Below are 23,859 nucleotides of genomic sequence, written 5' to 3' on the forward strand. Positions count from 1 at the left end.
ACTTGTATGTTAAAGGTGGTCTAGTGTAATTTAAAGAAGCATAAGGATTTGGAATTCGATTTTCTAAAAATTCCTAGGTCTGCCTTTTCCTAGCTGTTTGACCTTGGAGAACTCATTTTCCTCAGTTGTGGAATTTAGAAGACTAATACCTCATTTTTTTTGAGAATTACATATAAAGAACCTTGCACAGTGCCTGAAAAACAGTATGTATTTTATAAATATCACCACATATCCTGACTACCTTTTAGAATCTGGCCTTTAGTTTATTTAGTAAAACATATACAGAAGATCTTGGGAAGACAAACAAATATTCTCAAGAATGGTGGGGAAATGATTGAGTCATGAATCTCTGAAATTTTAAACATAACTCTTCTTGTCTTTACAAAAGGGATAAGAGAACAAGCAGCCACGTTTCCCGAAGGAGATAGTCCTGATTATAGCAGTTAGAAGGCTCCTTAGCCTTTGGTCATACCTTTTGTATAGTTGTTTTTTAAAGTAATTTAAAAATATTGGTAGTAAGTCACTATATTGATACAAGCCTATCTTCAATAATAATAGAACTTTGTGGGTTGTTTTGTAGGGCCTGGATGTTTTGGAAATTATGAGAAATATTCATATATTTGTGTCTCGATACCTCTATAATCTCAACAATCAGGTGAGTAGGTTTTAAAATTCTTTTTAAATGTGGGTGGATGTATAGTAGGAAGTCTGAGAGGCAGAGTTGATTCTCATTAGTGAAAATTAGTGAAATAAAGTGGAATATAATTGTTTAGAGATCATCTTTTTATTCCTTTGCTTTGATTATATTATCTTCTTGAATGACTTTCCAATTAAATTATCTTTAATAAAATAGATTGTAAAATTTTCTTTGTATAACTGACCAGTGTTGCTATGGATTGTGTTGTTACTTAGCATAAGTTTGTTTCATTGCAGATTTTTATTGAACGAACAAGCAATAACAAACATTTGAACACTATTAATATTCGGCATATTGCTAATTCAATTCGAACACATGGCACAGGAATCATGAATACAACAGTAAGAACTTTTTTGGGGGGGCTTGGGTGGGTAATAGACTCCTGTTTAATTTGGTAGTTTGGCAAATAGTTTTCTCATAGAATATTCTGGTAAACATATACTACTGCTTGTTTATATTATACCTGAGTTTCCATCTTCTGGTTGGTGTAATTAAAATGTCGGGGGGGCACCTGGCTGGCTTAGTTGCTGGAGCATGTGACTCTTGGTCTTGGGGTTGTGAGTTTGAACCCCATGTTGGCTGTAGAGATTACTTAAAAATAAAATCTTAAAAAAAAAAAGGCACTAAAATTGTGTTGGATGTGATGGAAGCTCAGTGATACAAAGGCATTTTTGAATATCTTACCATCTCAGGATCATCATTATAAACAGCATTGGAGATTTGAGCACATTGACATAAATATATGTATCTGTGTGGATTGTCTGATATTCTTTGAAAGTTGCTTTTGCAAGCAAATCATTGATAGCAGTTTATTTAACATCAGTCATGCTCTTTTTTGGGGGGGGAACTTAATAATTATTTGATATCCATAAAAGTAGAAATTTTCTAAAAATATTTTGAATTTTAGAAGTGGGCCTTCTATCACTTGAGAGACTCACTTGAATTTGTATGCTATTTTTTCTTCTGCGGACAAGAGAAGTCTTTGAATTTACCTGCTTTTCAGGATACACTTAACTTCTCCTTGAGGAAGAGTATGAATGCTTAAATAGTAAACTATTATTAAGCATATTTGAAAGTAAGGGAATAAGAAGGAGTTATGTAACTGGAAATTACATAGGGATCATTTTAATATTCGGTGGGGAAGCCATTAAAGTATTTGAGCTGATAGGAGATGTGATTGGAGTTCTGTTTTAGTGGTTACCAATATAGAAATGAGACAGTTTATAACTTAAAATAAGGAGTCACCTGGTAGAGGTCATGTCTGAACTTTTCAGGATAAATAAACTCTTCTTTGACCTCATCTGTTAGATACTCACTCATTCATGTAATAGATATAATTGTGTGTGTATTTTACCTGAGGCACGGTGCTGGGCACTGTGGTGAGAAAAACAGTTTGTGCTCTCATGGTGATTATACTCTAGCATGGGATACAGTCATTTATCAGTTGATCACACTAGTGAATGTACATTCCTGATGTCTGGTGATGACTGAGTATAGAAGAGACAAGATCAGAGACTGGCAGTTACCCATTATTAAGAGTGGGAAGGATAAAGAAGAGACTATTTCTGCTAACACAACTACTAGTAAGGAGATCAAGAAAAAGCAGTGTTTGAGGATCATAGGGGAAGGGAGGGAAAAATGAAACAAGACGAAATCAGAGGGAGACAAACCATAAGAGATGCTTGACCATAGGAAACAAACTGAGGGTTGCTGGAGGGGAGGGGGGTGGGGGGATGGGGTAACTGGGTGATGGACATTAAGGAGGGCACATGATGTAAGGAGCACTGGGTATTATATAAGACTGATGAATCACTGAGCTCTGCCTCTGAAACTAATAATACGCTATACGCTAATTGAATTTAAATTAAAAAATAATAAATGAAAAAGCAGTGTTTAAGCCACAAGAAAAGTTATGAGAAAGCACCCATTTCTAAAACTGGGTAAATGAAGACTGTTAAAAAAAATGGCATATATTTGCCAAAACAGTAGTTTTTGAGGGTGGAGGAGACGAAGACTAGTACAGGGCTTTCATCCTCTAGGGCTTCCATCCTCTACGTTATTATGGCTTTAATCTCAGCTCAAATTCAACTTTTTCAGGGTTTTCTGAGTCTAGGTCAGGGCCTTTTATTATTCATTCTCAAAGCACTGGCACTTCTCATTGTATGAATTATTGCAGTTGAGATTTAATAATTTATTTAACATATAATTGTTTAAAATGTCTGTCACTCCTGCTAGAATATAGACTACATGATGACAAGCACCATGTCTAGCATGAGAGCAGATAGACCGTTCCTTGCACATAAGAGGTGCTCAAAATATTCCTGGATAAATAATTGAATGTCTTCCTTCAGGAAAGTTAAAGAGCACCATGTTTCTTACTTCAGTATCATTCTAGACATGTAGATTAGTAAAAAGTAGTCTTGCAGATGGAGGATCAGAAACTTCTGATTGTGGTTTATTACTTAAAAACTAGAGTGTTGAATCTGGTTTTTTGATTCTCACTATAACTCTTCTATTAGGAAAATATTTTCCTTTTTTTCCCTTTTTTCCCTTTTGTGTAGTTAAAATATTTAAAGGGAGCTTATAGAAATTTCTGTAAACTTGAGCAATAAAACTTCATTTATTATGTCCAGTGTGAATTAGACTTTATAAATATTAGACTTTATGAAAACTCATATAAATTAGAGTTTATAGATAACTGTTATTCAGTCACATTGATTTTAGATTAATTTTTATATTAACTGTCCAGTTTTTTGTATTTTAATTTTATAGGTTAATTTCACCTACCAGTTTTTGAAAAAGAAGTTCTATATATTCAGCCAATTTATGTACGATGAACATATCAAATCTCGATTGATTAAAGATATTCGGTTTTTCAGGGAAGTCAAGGACCAAAATGATCATAAGGTATTTTCACATATTCTTTTTAAGGTAGTTTGACTGAACTGTTGAATGTATAGCAGATGTTTATGCTGAAGTTCATTATGAGACACTGTAGTGGAGTTTTCATTTTTTTTTTTTTTTTTTTTAGGTATTTTTCACAATAATGTCTCCTAGATCTGGCCTCCCAAGTTTCTTGTATTTCCCCTTATAATATCTTACTCTTTGCATTCTCTGTAGGCCACAGTGTAAGGATCAGTATAGCCGGGTGTTACTTTTCTTTATTTATTTTAAATAACACAGAAGCAAAACATGCTTACTTTGCAACATTTAAACAATATAGAGTGCATAAACTAAATGATCTCCCTCATTTCTCTTCCTCCCAATTCCATCTCTGGAGGCAGTTGCTGTTAACATTCTGATGTGATGCTTCTAGATGTCTGTGTGATAAACATACCTATTTGCACCTACATATACTGCTTTTTTTCCTAACAAAAATGGTGTAATACTACACACATTATTTTACAGTATACTTATCACAGTTCTCTACATATAGATCTGCCTCATTCTTTTTAACAGTTGATAGTAAAGATGTATACTACAACTTATTTAACCTTCTCCAGCTGACAGATATTTAGGTTTTTCTGATTTTTTAGTGTTATTAACAGTACTGCAGGTAACATCCTTTACATACTTATCTCTGTGAATTTGGAGACTATTAAAATTCTGAAAGGTGAATTGCTTGAAGAGAAATTTCTAGGGCACAAAATATGAATATTTAAAATTGTGATACGTGTTGCTACACACCCTAAAAACACTGTACCAATTGATATTCCCATCCGTAATTTATAAGAATGCTGTTTTCCCTTCACCCTCTGGACTGAGTTTTGTAATAATGAAGAGAAATCTAAGTGGTACTAGTATAGAGGCCTGTAGCCGTGTGGATAGAGAACCAACATGATTATTAGGTGGGTTTTATATTTGATTTGCAGCATACATTCCTAGTAAAATAACTAATAAAATTATAGATTATAGTTATCAGAGAATTTAATTATCTCCTTTTTATTGGAATAAATTATTTATATTCAGAGAAATAATCATTCTCTTGTTTGTAAGAATTGTGTCCATTTGCTATTAATATAAAAAGTAATTTCCTAACTCTCTTAATCAGCTGAGACGTGAAAAATCATTTTTTATTGGTGTAATTAGAAATTTTAGCTCAGCTAATGTGTATTATTTGGGAAGGAGTATGTTTATATATATAATACCTATTCAACCCGCAGGAACTTGGTTGGACATCTCTGAAGAAATGTTTCTAGGAGGAATTGGTTTGTCTATCTAATAGAGTAGTTGGATGTTGGGAGACTAATAATGGTGGTGGAAAACTTAAATTTGGTGACTTTAATAATTATTTTCCTTAGCTATGGCAAAAAGAAATTTAATTTATATTGACCTTGAACATTGGTAGTTTTTGTGCTATAAATTTTATTAGATTTGAGTGGTTTTTTTAAGGACAATGACAAAATTAGGAAGGCAAGTAGTATTAGCATGGTTGATTTTATAGGCATTTTATGCTTTAGGGGTCTTTATTAATAAAGGTAGTCTTTAAATTATCTCTTTAGTATCCTTTTGAAAGAGCAGAAAAATTCAACCGTGGCATCAGAAAACTTGGAATTACCCCAGAGGGACAAAGCTACCTTGATCAGTTCAGGCAACTCATCAGCCAGATTGGTAAGTTTTATTATAAAAGAGTTGGGAAATAAACTACAAATTCCAAGAATCTTTCTCCTTAAATATCTCATATAAATAACTCAGTATCTGAGTGCCTGAGATTGATTTTATTCCACTAGAGTAATATTCTTACCAAAAGTTTTTCAAGTATGATTAGACTGTTGGTACAGAAATAATTGATACCCTGTGGACTAATATGTACCAAATAAAACCTCTTCAATTAAATTAAAAATATATTTAACTCATCTCAAATATCCTGCTCATAATAGTCAGCTGGTAACTATTAGGTACTTACCCTGTTCATGGCACTGCTTTGGGCTTTAGAAACTGGTTTCCTGGGCGCCTGGGTGGTTCAGTCGGTTAAGTGGCTGCCTTTGGCTCAGGTCGTGATCCCAGGGTCCTGGGATTGAGTCCCGCGTCAGGGTGTCTGCTCAGCACGGAGCCTGCTTCTCCCTCTCCCTCTGCCTGTGCTCCCCCTGCTCATGCTCGCTCTCTCTGTCAAATAAATAAAATCTTGAAAAAAAAAAAAAAAAACCAAACTAGTTCCCTGAAGTTACAGCCTAAGTGCAAAGGTATAAAATAATTTATGTGAAAAGTTAATTAATATAAGTAAATAAGTTACATTACTTACAAATAAGTTTAATTAAAGATGAAATGTTAAGTATTATAATTTTCTGTGTTATATCCTTCCATATTTGTATATAATTTCTTGAGTTGTCCTGCCTCACAGGTAGAACTTGTCTTCTGAAATGTGTTATATTATATTTAAAAGCAAGAACTACATTTAGTAATCAGAGATTAACAAAGCTGTACTTATTTGAGCTTTCCACACACATTATTTCTGGTAATGTCCTCACAAAAACCCTATGTGAGAGGCGTGTAATCATCATTTTAAAGATGAAAAAAGAGAAACTCAGAGAAATAGTGTTGCTAGGACTTAAACCGGGTTTTTTAATTTAAGTCTAAAGGTATTTTATATTTTTCACAGTTGTAGACTCCCAAGCAGTTAGTAAATTCTTATTGACTACAATTTGGTAAAATTTTACTTCCTGAGATTCATTCATTTATCAAACATTTACCAGGAATCTGTTGTACCAAATACTCTTCTAGATGCTGAGAAAAGAGATAGCCTTCATTCTCGAGGGGCTTTAAATTTACTAGTGGGGAAGATATTGGAAGGATTTAGTTCTGGAGTCAAGTCACTGAACACTAGCTTAAGCTTTATAAATTAATTGGTTTACATATTAGACATTTCTATTATGTTATTAGTACAAGAACTTAGAGAATTTTACATTTGACTTTTTAAACAATTTAATAATGAGGTATTGTCCCACAAGTACAGTTTTCTTTGTAGAGACATTTGATGTCATATTAGATTGTAAACTTCTGGAGCAATAGATCTTAAAACCCTTTTTGAGAATCTCATGAAAACTCTGGATTGGTTTCCTCCAGAACCATATACTATACATACAGTTTTGCATGTTATTATACCAGAGTTCAGGTGCTTAAAGTTAGAGTCCATGGACCTCAGATTAAGAGCTGTTTTTCTAAAGCATTGTTGCTTAAAACTTCATTTATTTGCATACCAATGTCAGAGGTTTTTTTTCCCCACATGTGAGTACTGCTTGCCCTATTACTTAATGTTTTTATATTTTTTAAGGTATAATTTTGTCTTATGAAATAATCTTTAATTATGAGCTTACTATGCTAGTCATTTTCCCCCAGTACACATCAAAATACACATATTCCCCCCCAATACACAAAAAATAGTGTCACCTCAGTTGCCACCAGGATGCATTCAACATTTGGTGAATATTATCCTTTTCACTTTGTTCCAGGATTTTATTCTTTATTCTCTTCTTAGAAAATATAAATTCTCAATCTCCTTATAAAGCATAGTAATGTGTTTTTGAGTCTCTTAAATATCTTGAGAAAAAGAGTAAGAAATCTGAGAGTTGGGAGCAAAAGGAAAAGTCCTTTTGTCTAATAACCTGCCTGCTGACATAATCACCACAACCACTAACATTTATTGAGCATTTACTATGTGCGAAAGCTTTTCTGAGTGCTTTATTGGTTCTAATTCATATAAAACTCATAGTGCTATGGGTATTACTACTCATTCATTCTACAGGTATTTATTGAGGACAACAAGGCACTAAACAAAATCTCTGCCCTGTAGAGCTTAATGAAACAGATGAGGAGACTGAGATACAAACTTTATAACTTGACCTAGATTTTTTTGCTAAAAAGTGGCAGAGTCCATTGAACCCAAGAAGTCTCGCTTCAGAGGGTTCCTCCTAACTGTTGCTCTATACTTGCCTCTCACTAGCACATTTTGATCTGCCAGACATTGTTCTGCCAATTGTAGGAAAACAATGAAACCAGGTGTTTTATTTTTCTAAGATAGGTATTATCTTCTGCATCTTAGAAGATGTATCTCTCATATTGGGATAAGCCTAAAATAGATACAGTAATACTTACTTTGAGAGTTGCTAAAAAAATTAGGTGAGATAGTGTATGTAAAGCGTATATTACTGTAATGATTGTGAAATATTAACTGCTTCTTACCTTTTTGTCCGCTCTTTCTCCCAACTAATTTCAGTTCCTTTGAGCAATATACAGGTGACTCTTGAACATGTGTTTGAATTGTGCAAGTCCTCTTACATGCAGATTTACTTGGATGAATACAGTACAGTACTGTAAATGTGTTTTCTCTTATGATTTTCTTAACATTTTCTTTTCTCTAGCTTTATTGTAAGGACACAGTATATAATACACGTAACATACAAAAAATGTGTTAATTGACTATGTCACTAGTTAAGGCTTCCGGTTAATAGTAGGCTATTAGTAGTTAAGTTTTGGGGGAGTCAGAAATTATATGCAGATTTTCAGCTGTGCGGATATGGGGGGGTTCGGTGCCCCTAACTCCCATGTTGTTCAAGGGTCAACTGTACTATTGAATTCCTACTATGTGCCAGGATATGTTGGCTCTAGGGATGGAGCAGTGAGAACAGAAGCTGTGTCATGGATTTTGCATGCCAGTTGGGGGAGACACAAATAAAAAGATACAGAATATGTCAGTGTCACGTGTTGGGTAAGGAGATGTAATGGTTTTGGGCAGTGCTGTTCGGTGATGTTCAGGGAAAGCTCTAAGGAGGTGACATTTGAGCACAGACCTAAATAACATCAGGGAATAAGCCATGTGCATATTCAGGGAAAGAGCATATCAGAGAGAGGTGGCAGTAAGTGCCAAAGTCCTGAGTCTGTTTAGCATTTTTGGGAAATAGGGGCCGGAATGGAGGAGTTAGTAAAGTCCTGAGTGGTAGGGCAGGATATCAGAACAGTAGCAAGGGGCAGGATCACACGGGGCTTTGTTGACCACATAAGAGATTTGGATCTTACTGAGATGGAACGCCATTGTAGAGTTTTCAGAAAAGGAAAGGCTATGTTCCAACTTAGTTTGAAAAGAACCATCAGCACTGCTGCTATGTAGATACAAGATTGGGAGGCAGGATGCTGAAGGTGGAAGGAGGGAAATCAGGAGGTCTTTACATATTGCAGAGGTATTGGTTTGGTATAGGGTCATAGCTGTGAACAGGAAAAGTGGTGGGATTCTGGCTACATTCTGAAGGTAGAGCTAGTACAATTTGCCCATTGATTAGATGTTAAGTATGAAAGAAAGAAAGGAGTCAGGGATGACTTCAAGACATTTTGCCTGAGCAGTTGAAAGGATGGAAATGTCAGTTTCTTTGAGATAGGAAATATAACAGGGTGAAGATCTTGAGTTTGACTTGAACATATTAAATTAAAATTTTTTCTTAGTCATGAAGGCATAGGCATTGGATTAAAAAACCGGGAAGAGTAATCCAGGCTGGAGGTATAATTTGGAGGCGTCAAGTAAAGATTTCTTGATATCATTTCCAATTGCATGTGTGGGGGGGTGGCGAGGGGAGGAAAGAGAGAGGGAGGCACTCGATGTCATAATGAAGAAATTATTGACTATGTTTTTTAAAAATGTAGTCATTTAATGAAATTGTTTATCAAATGTCAGTCACATTTATTTTTTGATACAGCTGTGTATAAGTATATATATTTATATTTTAGGCACACTAATATGTAAGTTTTACTCTTATGGAGCAAGAACTAAAGTAAAACAGAAAAGAATCCTTTGGTACTGAAGAGTGGTGAAACCTGGTGATTGACTGCTGTATATGACTGTATTCCTGACTGCTGGAGTTTAGAATTATTTGTATAAACATCTGATGTGTGTGTGTGTCATTTTAAGGTAACGCTATGGGCTACATACGGATGATCAGATCCGGCGGCCTCCACTGCAGCAGCAGCGCCATCAGGTACGGCTGCGGACGCCGTGTTTGCCTGGCTGATGCCATTTAAAAATTGTATGTCATTTAAATTTATCTTTATTGTAGTTGATATTGTAGACAAGTTTTTTCTTATTGCTATATTTTGAGATAAAATATGGAAGAAACCGTTAATTCTACTGGTTAAATTTTTTTTCTTGAATTTTAACACTGTAGCAGATATTTGAAAATCTTTATTTCTCTTAAAGTTATGGTTAACCTATCAGTACAGTTTGAATGGTTCTAAAGATTACATGACTTTAAGGATTAGAATTTGATTATTCATATCTAAAAGACAATTTTAGAATTTAATTGGTTATATTAATAATAGAACTGAAATGCAAAGTTCTTTCCAAATATATAGTTGAAAAATTTAGCCTTACAATACCACTTTCATATCTATGTCAGTTGTGCATATTTAATAAAATTATTTCCCAATTCTTAGATTTGTGCCTGATCTTGAAGATATTGTAAATTTTGAAGAACTAGTAAAAGAAGAAGGTCTTGCAGAAGAAACATTAAAAGCAGCAAGGTAATCTAATTTTGAAATAATCTAAATTTGGAGACTTAAAAAGTATATGTTTATAATAAAATCATTTTAAAGGGAAGATTAGAGGGGCGCCTGGGTGGCTGAGTCGGTTAAGTGGCTGCCTTCTGCTCAGGTCATGATCCCAGGGTCCTGGGATACAGCCCCGCATCGGGCTCCCTGCTCTGCGGGAAGCTTGCTTCTCTCTCTCCCACTCCCCCTGCTTGTGTTCCCTCTCTCGCTGTGTCTCTCTCTGTCAAATAAATAAATAAAATCTTTAAAAAAATAAAGATTCTCTCTCTCCCTCTGCCCCTCCGCCACTTGTGCTCTTGCATGCTCTCTTGTTCTTTCTCAAAATAAATTAATAAACTAATAATGGTAGAAATTGATTATAACACATTGAATAAAGAACTCATGAGCCCCAGTGATGGTAAGAAAGGAGCAGAGGGAAAGTTCCTTCTTTACAGAAGAATGCCAGCTAATCGATACAGAATGGATGAGAAAATCTAGGGAGAAATCACTGTTTTGCAACCACCACTCTAATGCTTGAAACCAGACAAAAATCATCAGTAAAACAGTTTTGGAGAACAGAGTATTCATTCACTATCAGAAAATTATCCCACAAATTGCTTAATAACCACAAAAGAGAACTATCTTTAGAGAGATTGATGTATTCCGCCAAACGATCAAACATAGCATCACCAGTTAACAGGACACACTGATATTATGGGGCCTCCTGATGCAATGTAATGGCAAATACCCATGTTGTGTTCTTGCCAGAAAGATTTACTCTGAATTTATTATGTGGAAACCATCTGAGACATTCAGAGTGTGGGGCATTCTATGAAACACCTGGTCTAGACTCTTAAAAAATGTCACATGTCATAAAGGACAAAAAAGGCAAGGAACTCTTCTAGATTAGGAAACTGAAGAGATCTGATGACCAAATGCAGTAGGTAATCCTTAATTTATCTTTGATGAGGAAAAAAAAACATTTGGGGGATAATTGAGGAAATTAGAGTTTATGTACATTAGATAAAACTGTATTTTATTTTGGGGTGTAATGATATATTGTGGCTTTGTAAGAAAATGTCTTGGTTCTTAACAGATTCATATTAAAGCATTTGTGGGCTAAGTGACATGGAATCTGCCAACTTGAAATGTTTTGGGAAAAAGAAAACAAATGTGGCAGATGTTAAATGGTGAATCTAGGTGAGGGGTAAATAGGTGTCCAGTACACTATATTTTAACTTTTCAGTAGGCTTAAAATTTTTTTTAAATGAAAAGAAATGGCAAATGTGTGTGCATATTTATGAGAATAAGGCCCCAACACAAGATTTGCTTTGCAATAGTCTGTTAGGTAGCTTAGTTTTTTGCCAAATTAAAGAAGCCATGTACAGTTAATAATATATTTAAAGTCCTGTGCCCTGAAATGATTAGTTTGTGGCTTGTATGTCAAAGAAGAAAATCAGACTGTTATTCTTATTAAATGATGTCATTCATTTAAAAATTGATGACATTTAAAAAATATTTTTGAAGCAGTTCCAGGAGGTCAGAGAGGTGGGATAATTGTCTTTTAAGATCCCTAGGGTAAAGCTGTCTGCTAATAGCAAGGTCCAGATCCATGCAAAGGAGTGGATGACTGACATCAAGTGAAGGAAAGTTCATGGCAGGTGAAATCAAGAAGTTGTGGAATTATGATAATGAATTGATTATCTAAATGAGCAATGAAGTCTTCCAGAATGATAGAGGGCGAAAATACATATTATAGTCTGAGATAAATAAAGGTAGGGCAGTGGTTTAAAAGGAAAACTGCTTTCAGGAAGGAGGAGTTAGGTAGTGGATATAGTGGGATCACGTGAGTCTCAAAGGAGAGATTCCTACCTTTTAGTGGTGGGGGAATAATTTGAAAGTGGTGGTAGGTATAAATGATGGATGAAGGAGAAAAAGCAGCTTATGTTTCTGAACGTTAAGTGGGAAGCTAAGTTCTTGAAAAGGAGCCAGATTTCAGTTGAGGTAGGCAGGTACAGAAGAAGCATTAGTGAAGACAGTTAAAAACAAGAGGAACTTATTTACAATGTAATGGAATTCTACAGGACTTATTGTGGGCAGAAGAAATACAAAACTTAAGTTCTAAGATGCTCTACATATTTTATATTAGGGACTAAGTTAATTAAGCAATAGTGATCAGCTTTTTTTTTCATATGGAAATGAGTTCATTCTGAACTCCAAGGAAATTGACTTAGAAATGTCTTACAATGTTTTATACTTTTGAGTACTCTCATCTAAGGTGATAAGAGATGGATTTAAAAAGCCATATCTTGGGGCGCCTGGGTGGCTCAGTCGTTAAGCGTCTGCCTTCGGCTCAGGTCGTGATCCCAGGGTTCTGGGATCGAGCCCCACATCGGGCTCCCTGCTCCGCGCGGGGAAGCCTGCTTCTCCCTCTCCTACTCCCCCTGCTTGTGTTCCCTCTCTCACTATGTCTCTCACTGTCAAATAAAAATAAAAAATAATAAAATAAAAAAAAATAAAAAGCCATATCTTGGGGTGCCTGGGTGGCTCAGTTGGTTAAATGTGTGACTTTTTTTTTTTTTTTTTTTTTTAAGATTTATTTATTTTGCGGAGTGCGGGGGAGAGCAGAGGGAGAGGAAGAGAATCTCACGCAGACTCCCTGCTGACCATGGAGCCTGAGGGTGGAGCTCGATCTCATAACCCTGAGATCATGACCTGAGCCGAAATCAAGAATTGGGAGGCTTGGGGTGTCTGGGTGGCTCAGTTGGTCTGACTCTTGATTTCGGCTCAGGTCATGATCTCAGGGTTATGAGATTGAGCCCCATATGTCAAACTCCATGCTGGGCGTGGAGCCTGCTTAAGATTTTCTCTATCCCTCTGCCCCACCTCCCATCTCCCCACCCTCGCCCACGCGTGGCGTGCGTGCACACACTCTGTCTGTGTCTCTCTCAGATAGATAGATAGATAGATGAGATAGCCATACCTTCTTCTGAGAAAGGAACCAGGTAAATAATGTTTTGTATTTTAGGCATTTGGATTCAGTCCTCAGTGATCACACACGAAATTCTGCTGAAGGCACGGAGTATTTCAAAATGCTTGTAGATGTTTTTGCTCCAGAATTTCGAAGGCCAAAGAATATACATCTTCGAAATTTCTATATCATTGTTCCCCCTCTGGTGAGTACTTTTAGTACCCAAAGTGAATTTTTTTAAAAAAGTTAGTAAATAGATCCAGTTTCTTTGTAGCAGGAAATGCACATAGTAGACTATATTACTTTCTGGTTGTAGATAAAAGCTAAATGTGATCTCAGGGAAGGTGGCCTAGGAATTTTACTTAACTAGTTATGCAGAATGAAACTTATTTTACAGTTGAGATGGATTTTTATTTGTTAGTAACTGCTAGAAAACTCTAGTGTTATTTAAATTGAGTGTACTCCATTATATATACACCATATAATCTTTGGGCTGATTATACCATATAATCATTTTAAGTGATTAATGTAGACTAACTTCTGTTACAATATGAAGTTATTTCTCACACGTCTCTTAAAAGTATTACTGTTTAAGGACAACTTCTCTCTATACAGTAGTAAATACTAACATCTAGATTAAATTTTAAGTGCTTCCTCATAGTATATATCGTGTGTCCTGCTCCAGTTCTGTATAGTTGTCATCCAAATAGAGCTCAAGTTACTCCAAATCACATCATACAGACAGTTGGAGTGGGGAAAACGGAGTTAAGAGAGAGAGCAGCATACTAGCAGTAAGAGTTACGTTGCCCTAAAGATTTTTATAATAATACTGTTTTTTTAAAAAAAATTGTTAATGGGTAGCTCTAAAATCTAAATATCACTAGACAAATGTGGCTTTTGATTACATCTAACTTTGATAAAGAGTAATAAATTTTCATATTGCTGCCTGATTTGTTAACGTATCTTCTTACATATTATTACCATTGTTATCCTTTGGAAGTAGAGGATGGTGTGTGGACAGCTTTTTTCTTTGTAGATGTTCTTTTCTACTGTTTTTAATATGTTTATTGTTAATGCTCTGTCATAATTGTTAATGCTTTATCATAATTATATGTTGTAACTGTGATGTAGCAAGCATTATCTTTTCATCCTAAAATAGTGTCAGACTGGAAGCAAATCTGTCTTAGTTATACTTGGATAACAGTGTAGTTAACTTAGGGTGACCTCATCATATTTTTTTAATTTGAAGGACAGTATATTGAAGCCATAGTAAATAACAAATTGTGAGTTTACGGGAGAGTAGAGTTTTGCAGGGCAGCTGTCCGAATTCAGTTAGTGATGGGTGGATGGGTAGCACTACAGGGAAGTATAGGACACTCTTCTTGCGCTTCAGTTTATCATCTAATTCCAGAAAAAAGACAAACATAAATGAGCTATCTAAAAAAAAGATTTAAATAATAGTTGGTAGAGATTTCACAAATCTGTGATTAATTGCCCAGTGAGTTTTACAGGCAAAAAAAGTGAAACTTGGTTTTTTGTTTCCAGCATCAGCTATTATAGTACCTTCCACGGTGTATCACAATTATTCCTAAACATGTCTCTCTTTACCCCTCTAGAGCTGTGCTATCCATATATAGCCATAAGTGGCTACTTAAATTTAAATTAATTCAAATTTTATAAAATAACAAATCTAGTTCCTCTGTTTTGCTAGCCACATTTCAAGTGCTCAGTGGCCATATATGGCTAGGGGCTTACTGTACTGGACAGTAGGATACACAGTATTTCTGTCTTTGCTGAGAGTGCTGCTCTAGAGTGTGTACTCTTTGATGGTACTCCTTTTTTTATCGTAATTAATGCCTGGTATATAGTAATCTTTAGTAAATCTTTGTTGAATAAATGATAAGGTATTTTGTAGGAGCTGAATTTTTAGGGAAGCAGTTTTTGGGGGAATTCATTTATCCAAATAACTACTAATTCATTTTAACCAAGAATATGATAAGAAATAGTGTTTTAGGATGAAGTGGGTGGGCGGAAGCAAGGATTACCACCCGTAAGAGCACTTATGCTTTGAAGTAAATAAAGCATACCTACTTTTCTGACTCCAGCTTTCACTTAGAGTATGACTTTAGGCAAGTTACTTAGCCTCTCAAGCCTCAGTGTCCTCATCTGTAAAATGTACATAATATTTTATGAGGAACCATATACAAGGCACTGTGCTTGGGGTAAGTGGTGATCGGTGATCGAGAGAGTGCTCATTGTTAAAGGATTCGGAAAGAAGAGCCATTAAAAGATACTGGTACAGATTGTGATCTCACCAGGAGGCTATTTATATGAGGAAGATGTCTCAAATCAAAAGGACAGGAACCTAGAAGAGATCCTGTTTATAATTTTTGAAATGTCTGTTTTAGGAACTAAATTCTGAAGATATTTTAGCACATTTGTTTCTCTAATATGTTATATCTTTTTAGACCCTCAACTTTGTAGAGCATTCCATTAGCTGCAAGGAGAAATTGAATAAAAAAAATAAAATTGGAGCTGCTTTTACTGATGATGGCTTTGCCATGGGTAAGCTTAATGGAATTGTTTTTCCATTAATTTTATGTTTGCCTATTATAATGGATTTTTAGAAACATTTGCTTAATAGGTCTGTGTGCTCTTTGTAGATTCGTTTTTTCCTGAGCAGTGTTACTCTTTATTTTTTAACTAAGTCATCTGATTAGTAGTACTTGTTTTCCATCATTTTATAACTATCATTCATGCCCCCTTGGTATTGCTAATCACTTATTCTCGTTGGACCTAATATTTAGACTTTGTTGTGGTGGTTTTAGAGTTTTAGCATCTTGTGTTGAGTTTCCCTGCAGCTTCCTCAGTTGCTGGCTATTTAGCAGTGGAGGTTTTTCCGCAACCTTCCATCCATGTTCTCTCTAAGTGATTTTCATACCCTTGTTGTTTCTTTTTTTCTTGATTGGTTTATTTTTAGTTCTTTATACTTTTGTATCTTTTTTTAAAGGAGTAGAATACAACTTCTGTACTCTTTGTCATTCAGCTTTGGTTTTGCTAATGACCGCAGGTGTGGCTTACATTTTGAAGCTTTTGGATCAGTACCAGGAATTTGACTCACTTCACTGGTTCCAGTCTGTTAGAGAGAAGTACCTGAAGGAGATAAGAGCAGTTGCTAAGCAACAGAATGTACAGTCAGCTAGTCAAGATGAAAAACTGCTACAAACCATGAATCTCACTCAGAAGCGCTTGGATGTCTGTCTACAGGTAGAGGAGAATAATAGTCAAATCTGCTTGATATCTGAAAAAACAAATCCTATGGAAACCCCCTTTTAAACAAGTGAAACGAATAGTGGTAATAAGTGTATTTTAAAAGAGTGGCATTTGGAAGCCATTTGATTCCATATTAAAAATGGATGGGATTACTTCATTTTTTTTTTTTTTTAAGATTTTATTTATTAGAGCACGAGCAGGGTGTAGGGCAGGGGGAGAGGAAGGAAACAGACTCCCTGCTGAGCAAGGAACCTGTCCCAACCTGACCCAACCCAGGGCTCCATCCCAGACCTGGAGACCATGACCTGAGCTGAAGGCAGCTGCTTAGCAGTGGAGGTTTTTCTGAAACCTTCCATCCATGTTCTCTCTAAGAGAGAACCAGGTGCCCCTAGTTCAGTTTCTGTATTTATGATTTACAGTAGAGCTTTTTAGAAGTTACAGATCTATAATAATTTTAATATTTTGCTATAATAAATATTTTCAGCTTTTATTTTACATCTTTTTATTTACTTAGGAATTTGAATTGCTCTATTTCTCACTGAGCAGTGCAAGAATTTTCTTCAGAGCAGACAAGACTGCGGCTGAAGAAAACCAAGAAAAGAAAGAGAAAGGTCAGTGAGTGGCTTAAATTTGGAAAGACCAATAAATCTTTAGTAGTAGCCGCTAATGCCCCATTTTATCCGGTCAGAATTCCAGCTTCCTTTTCCTTTCGGAAAATAATTTAGACCTAGAAATGCCTTTAAAAAAAAAAAGTACAGCCGACCGACATGGATCATTTGTGAAACCGAAAAGAAATTTATATAGTTTTTACATTTCAGTCTGGGGTAACTTTTTATTCAGTTTCATCTTTTCTTAAATAAAATTTAACAAGTTTTTTCTTTCACCCTTCAACTTGTGTCTGAGAAGAAGGAACAGATTAGGAGGAACACTAAATGTTTTCTGAAGGCAGAGCTGCTGATAACTAGACACAGACTGAATGAGATAGGACAGGTGACTGAGGAGGTAGTAAAACAGTAGGGGCTCTGTGTAGTGTCATGGTTAAAGGCCTCCTGCTCTCCACCGTGCCAGAATCAGAGTGCAGTGTAGCCCTGATAACTGATTGTCATATCCATGAACTTGAGTCATTACGGAAAGGATTCTGTCCATTGTATTCTTTGTAGGATGGTGTAAATTGCTTATTTCATACTTAAGGACTCATGATACATTTCTCTCAGATTTAAAATTTAGGAACAGTTGTCTTCCCTGAAGAATGGATGTTTCCTCTTTTCTGTTACAGAAATTATGTAACTTAGTTTTCCTTTTTGCTCGGAAGCTCAAAACTAGATACAGCAACTGAGTTGAGTTTTCACGTTTGCCCTTTTTCCTGTTTTCTTACTTGTATTTCACAAATCAAGGCGTAAAACTTATATTTCATAAAATAAGATGATTTTGTTAATCTTATTTTGTTAAATTTTAAAATATATATATTTTTTACACTGAATAGAGGTGATTCTTTTGGGTAGACCACTTATATCAAGTATCTATTCCCAGATAATGTTGCATAAATTAAATACTATGTTAATAATTAGGATATGCAGGCATTTTTGGAATCTAGACTAAGTAATAATTATGTGCTTGAAAGTGATTTCAGGCTATTACCTGGAAGATGTTCAGTATTTATTACATGAAAATATGTATATATTCTGTTTGGGTCCTTTTCCAAGGCTAAGGTAGATTGGAAGAATTTGAGTGAGGTTGATCTAAATTATGAGGAAATTCAGTTATTGCTTAGGTTCTGCTCAGGCGTTTCCTGCCAGAAGCTTGTCTCCAGCGGAGCTTACTGGGAAGACTCTGTAGGTGGATTAGATATTTACTTTAAGGTCTAAAGCATTAAGGCAAAACAGATGAACCTTTCTGTCTCAGTGGAACTCCTTGCTTTGGACTGTTCTTAACGAACTCTGTGATTCTGGCTGATATGTAGTGCCCACATGCCCAGGTTCTTCTGTTTCAGGGCTCTGTCTTAGTTCAGGGTTGCTCAGATGTGTAGTCAGAATTGCAGGAGACATGAGATAGTTTTCCTCCATTAATGAAACATGTGCATGTGACATTTTGCATGAAAAAACAGGAATTCATTTTATCACAATCACAGTAAAAAGCTGCTTTAAAAAATAAATCATAAACACAAATGGGAAGTTATGTATTCTGGACAGTTTTACATGTGCATTTGCAGCAGCGTTTCTATCAGTGACAGCAGTGCACTCTAATAGTGGTTTGTTGGCCTGGCTGGGGGACCAGCCGAGAGGCAGCATGCCTTCAAACATGCCAGCGAGACTCCCCCCTTCCCCCCAGATGCAGTTCTCATTTCTCACAATTCGACACCCCTAGTAAGTACTGGCCAGAACATTACATTTGCAATAGTTAGCTTAGATTTCTTTTTTTTTTTTTTTAAAGATTTTATTTATTTATTTGACAGACACAGCGAGAGAGGGAACACAAGCAGGGGGGGAGTGGGAGAGGGAGAAGCAGGCTTCCTGCTGAGCAGGGAGCCGGATGCAGGGCTCGATCCCAGGACCCTGGGATCATGACCTGAGCCGAAGGCAGACGCTTAATGACTGAGCCACCCAGGCGCCCCGTCAGCTTAGATTTCTAAAAAATTAAGGTAAATACACTCAGTATACTTTAGGGAACTACTGTTAGGGAACTATTTGGTAGAAGCCCATTTTCTTAATTTGAAATTTAGTAATTCAGTCCTTCTCAATTTTTACTTAACTCATTTTTAAAAAATGAACATATATCTGTCCATTGTTATTTTCATCCATGCTTCCAGAAGAGACAAAAACAAGCAATGGAGACCTGTCCGACAGCACTGTGTCTGCAGATCCTGTGGTCAAATGATATTGATGGTATGTGTTGCCCCTCTGAGATAATCAGGATTGTGTCAGGACTGTTGCTGGTGAAATGAGGTTAATGAGCTAATGATGAAGTGTGTCCTGGGCCACATCTCTGGTAATCGGTGGATGTTGCAACTCTGTAAAGCAGTGCTCTAAAGTTAAGTCTATTCTTCTTCCAAAGGCTCTATCTACTTTTCAAAGGTTGAGAATGAGGTTTTAAATTGGATTTTTGCCTGGACTTTAGGCTAGCAGATGTGCCTGTGGAGAGTCATGTGAAGTGAAGCCGTGGAAGGGCCACTCCGGATTCCTAAACTGCTGCCTCAGAGCTCTTGTAACCTGCGTGAGGGTTTTTCATTTGTATTTGCATAGGTCTTGGATCCATTTTTGTCTCAGTCATTGGAAATTCAGTGCATATGCTATGGACAGCCAGCAAATACATGTTTAAACAAAATGAATGAAACCTGAAATTGATGAAGCATACATATCAATATTAATAACAGGAATATGTAAAGATGGTTTTGATAGTAGAGGTGAGGCACAAGTATGTTACGTACCTTTAATGTACAGTGTAAAACTGATTCACTGTTACTTTCATGTGACTCACGAGAGCTGTTAATGTCTTTGCTAAGACATTTTATAACTAGTTTACATTGCTTTGAAAACATGTAACCTCCAACAACTGCTTTAAGATTTACTTAATACTCAAGATGAAAGAAAATTCAGAAAAAGCCATAAGAGTCCTGCTTGAAGCTTCACTTTTGGTTGAAGGCACTACGTATGATATCAGAGAAAATTATATGGATTTTTATTTTCACATCCAAACTCAGGTTTCTTCTACATTAGGTTGAATTGAAATCTTGGTGATAGTTTGGGCAGACTTTTTCTTTAAACCAAGTATAATCTAAGACATCAGATTAAGCACTGTGCAGGCTTTTTAAAAATTACCACTGTGACAATAAAGTTCTAATAACTTAAATCATTTACTGATTTAAAAAGTACAGTAAGATTTTGAGTAAATTTAGTTCCTGGCAGGCTACTAGCTTTATTTTTGTAAAGATTATGTCAGTTAATAATTAAATGGTTAATCATGACCTATATATAATCTTTTAATGATACAGTGATACTTTTACAAAGAAAACAAAGTTTAAAACTGTACACGTAATAATACATCATTTGGAAAATACTTGATTTTTCCATTGCACTTGCCTATTAAGCATTTCTTTGGGTATATCCTGCAAGGAATTCTAACGTTGTTTGACTTCCAGCTTTTGGAACAGGTGTACAATGCCCTATCTATATTCATTGGTTACTGGCAGGGTAACTTTCCCAGCCCAAGATAAACACTTCACTGTTCAGTCAGAAGAAACAGAATAGGTAGAAAATGGTTTTTGTTTATTATGTAAACATGACTTACAGAATTCTGTACAATGGATGGATTAAAGGCATTTAATATTTGTAATTCATACTAACTGTAGAAATGGCCCTAAAGCATGCTGCATAATTAGTAATTTATATTTTCATTATTATGTTATATTAATGATTTTGCTTTGATTGCATCAAATTTGTCACCATTTCATAGCAACAATATTGTTGTTTTTTCCTCTGACTTCCCTAAAACAATCTCCTTTAATATGGATAGAAATTGTCATTGGAAGAGAATCCAGTGTCTCTGTTCATTATCCCCACATATCAGTTATTATCGATTTTGTGAATACTATGTAGAGTTCATATGCTGACTCCATGGATATATACATTGAGAAGAGAGTGATAGATTATTATTTTGCCATTAGTTCAAAATAATGTCACTGCAGTCTGGATAAGTTACACATATTTGAAATAAAATCTCTGAAAAGATTAAGCATACTTAAATGGTATTGAAGTGCAGAGCAGTAGGGCTTGAGTGTTTCACACCATTTAATACACACATTTAGATGATGGTTTTCTTTGCTAACATATTATTGTTAAATATTGTTTTCAGACATACTGTAATTTAAAATTAGTGTGAGCATTTGTTGTAAATTCACAAAAAAATTCAATAATGTTCAAATTCTCAGGAATTAAGGACTAACCATAACTTTGTCAGTTCTAATTAAGTTTTGTAAAGGATGGCAAGTTTATTACTTCACTTGAATGGGGCTCCCCCAATTCTAAGAAAATATATGTATAATAAAACATTAATAAATACAATTTCAAAAATTTACTTCCCCTGGATGTTTATGTTCAAAATTGAATGTCTTAAACCAGTACTTCTTAACATTAACCTTTTTGGAGTTCCCTCTAATAAAATATAGGGAATCTATCTTTAAAAAAAATCCTTGCATGCACATAGGCAGAAATTTCAAGTATAAAATTGATATTGGTTCCTCTCTATATATCCCAGGTGAAGAACTCGTACTTTCCTTTGTACATTCTTGATCTTTCCATTGCTTGCTATTTTCAGATAAAAAGAACCCACATGAATTTTTATTTTGAATCCTAATCCTGGGAAGGGATCCTCGGTTTACAGTGTTTAATGTTAGAAAAACTATTGCCATTTACAAACATGAGTTGAACTGAAATGGTAGTAATACATGAGAGCCTTTTAAATACAGTTGACCCCTGAACAGTATGGGTTTAAACTGTGTGGGTCCACGTACATGCAATTTTCAAAAATAAATACAGTATAGTATGATAAATGTATATTCTCTTCCTTATGATTTTAATAGCATTTTTCTCTAGCTTTATTGTGAGAACATAGTATATAATACAAATAACATATATAATGTGTTCATTGTAAGGCTTCCAGTCAACAGTAGGCTCTTAGTTAAGTTTTTGGGGAGTCAAAAGTTACATACAGGTACTTGATTGCATGAGGGCTTGGTGCCCCTCACCTCCGTGTTGTTCAAGGATCAGCTGTACTACCCTGGAGAAATTGTTCTTGGTAAAGTCTGGTTGCTGCTCCTTTGCTCTTCTGAGGTAGTAAATTTGTAAGATTGGGGGAAAGGTGGGATAATACCATCACATACATCATCCTGTTACTTTTTGATGGCTAAATGTAAAAAAATAGATTTTAACTAATTTTAATAATTTTATTTTTTTTTCCAGCTAAAGTTTGAAGTTTCATACTGATGGTATTCCTTTTAAGAAAGTTTTAACCCTACAATTTCAAGTTTTTAGATGTTAGGAAGACTTTAACAGGTTATTAGAGATTTCAGATTTAAAAAAAAAAAAGGATCCAGAATAAGTGCACATCTCTAGAGATTAAATGAACATCAGGCAGTGAACTCAGAGAAGGTGATGGCAAAGTTAGTGCTTAATTTATACAAAAAAGTTCTTATGTATAGTGTATACAAAGTCAATTTGGGCAAATATATGGATACTCTGTTTGCCTCTCTTTACTATAAAACCCAGTTTACCTGACAGTCCAGTTGTTCCCATTAGTGGAGTCACACTCAGCAAAGGAGTTGAAATTTATCTTCTGATCAGTGTAGATCTGATGTCATAATTCTGGGATCATCTTTAAAGGCTATACATTATCTAGTGTATGTAAGGTCTTTGTGTAGTGAAACATTCTTTAGTAATGCCTCATCATTAAAGTGAGGGGGAAAGTTAACATTTTTATATCTAGAAACCTATCTATATTGACTTTATAGTATTTAATCATTTCAGAATTGGCACAAAAAGGTTAACAAGGCATTAGAGATGCTAACTTTAAATTGATATAATTACTGAATATCAGAATAATCTTCAAAGGTTTACGTACTAAGTACTGATGAGAAAAGTGTTTGCTAATTGCGGTCTCTGGTTTGTCACAGAGCAGTAAGAAGCATAGACTTTGGAGCCAGACTGATTCGAATCCTGATTTGGTGCCTACCAGCAGGTTCTTAGCCTCTCTGTGCTTCATTTTCTCGGGCATAAAATGACCTAATAGTATAGAACTCACAGATTGAGGATTGAGTTAATTTGTGTAAAGCACTTTATAGGTTAGGAAACAGTAACTACTATAAATACTAGCTAGCTATTATGATTATTCATAGGCAGAAATGCACTTGGCATACAGCTGTTAGCTTTAGTATTTTTACTTTTACTCTTTTAGGTGGAAAAGTTCGAGGATAAACAGTATGTGACTCTGAGTGGGTCTCATAAAAACTATTCCTTTTTAAATGGCCAGCTAAGTGTAGCCAATGGAAGGGAAGTCTTGCACTTCTTAAAAAAGGTAGTCTGACAGGTGGCTAACCAACCAGACGCAATGCTGGGAAATGAAAATTGGTGCGAATAGCTGGCTAAGAAAAAGGGTCCCATTTTTCCACCCTCCCACCTTTCATTTACATGACATTTGTTAATTTTTCATAGTGCGTTCATTTGGTAAATTTGAAGAAAGGGCAAGTTATCTACTGTTTCTAAATTTTAAAATTATTTAAAAATATATAACATATGCAAAAGAGTATATAATATATGGAGAATAAAAACAGAACACTTCAGTAGCCACCATGTAGGTTCAAAACCTGTTGCTCCCGCCTCAGATGCTCCCATTGTTCCTCCTCAGATCTCGGCTCCCT

The 23,859-nt window shown here is 35.3% G+C and overlaps 1 protein-coding gene across 2 annotated transcripts in view; it reads left to right on the top strand.

Moving 5' to 3' along the window:
* Positions 1 to 21,952, top strand: part of WASHC4 (WASH complex subunit 4) — a 59,764-nt gene extending 37,812 nt beyond the window's left edge. The window contains exons 23-34 of one of the 2 annotated variants that reach the window (XM_032416312.1): positions 581 to 655; positions 934 to 1,038; positions 3,470 to 3,604; positions 5,200 to 5,308; positions 9,594 to 9,660; positions 10,115 to 10,201; positions 13,236 to 13,383; positions 15,647 to 15,743; positions 16,249 to 16,445; positions 16,966 to 17,062; positions 19,258 to 19,333; positions 19,566 to 21,952. In XM_032416312.1, the coding sequence (XP_032272203.1) occupies positions 581 to 655; positions 934 to 1,038; positions 3,470 to 3,604; positions 5,200 to 5,308; positions 9,594 to 9,660; positions 10,115 to 10,201; positions 13,236 to 13,383; positions 15,647 to 15,743; positions 16,249 to 16,445; positions 16,966 to 17,062; positions 19,258 to 19,325 (1,185 nt within the window). In that variant the 3' untranslated portion in view covers positions 19,326 to 19,333; positions 19,566 to 21,952. Of the gene's footprint in view, positions 1 to 580; positions 656 to 933; positions 1,039 to 3,469; positions 3,605 to 5,199; positions 5,309 to 9,593; positions 9,661 to 10,114; positions 10,202 to 13,235; positions 13,384 to 15,646; positions 15,744 to 16,248; positions 16,446 to 16,965; positions 17,063 to 19,257 lie in introns of both variants that reach the window. The other variant, XM_032416310.1, reaches the window with a different exon arrangement.
* The last annotated feature ends 1,907 nt before the right edge of the window (positions 21,953 to 23,859 follow it).

This window comes from Phoca vitulina, unplaced genomic scaffold (genome assembly GCF_004348235.1).
Source record: "Phoca vitulina isolate PV1807 unplaced genomic scaffold, GSC_HSeal_1.0 scaffold19, whole genome shotgun sequence".
NCBI lineage: Eukaryota > Metazoa > Chordata > Mammalia > Carnivora > Phocidae > Phoca > Phoca vitulina.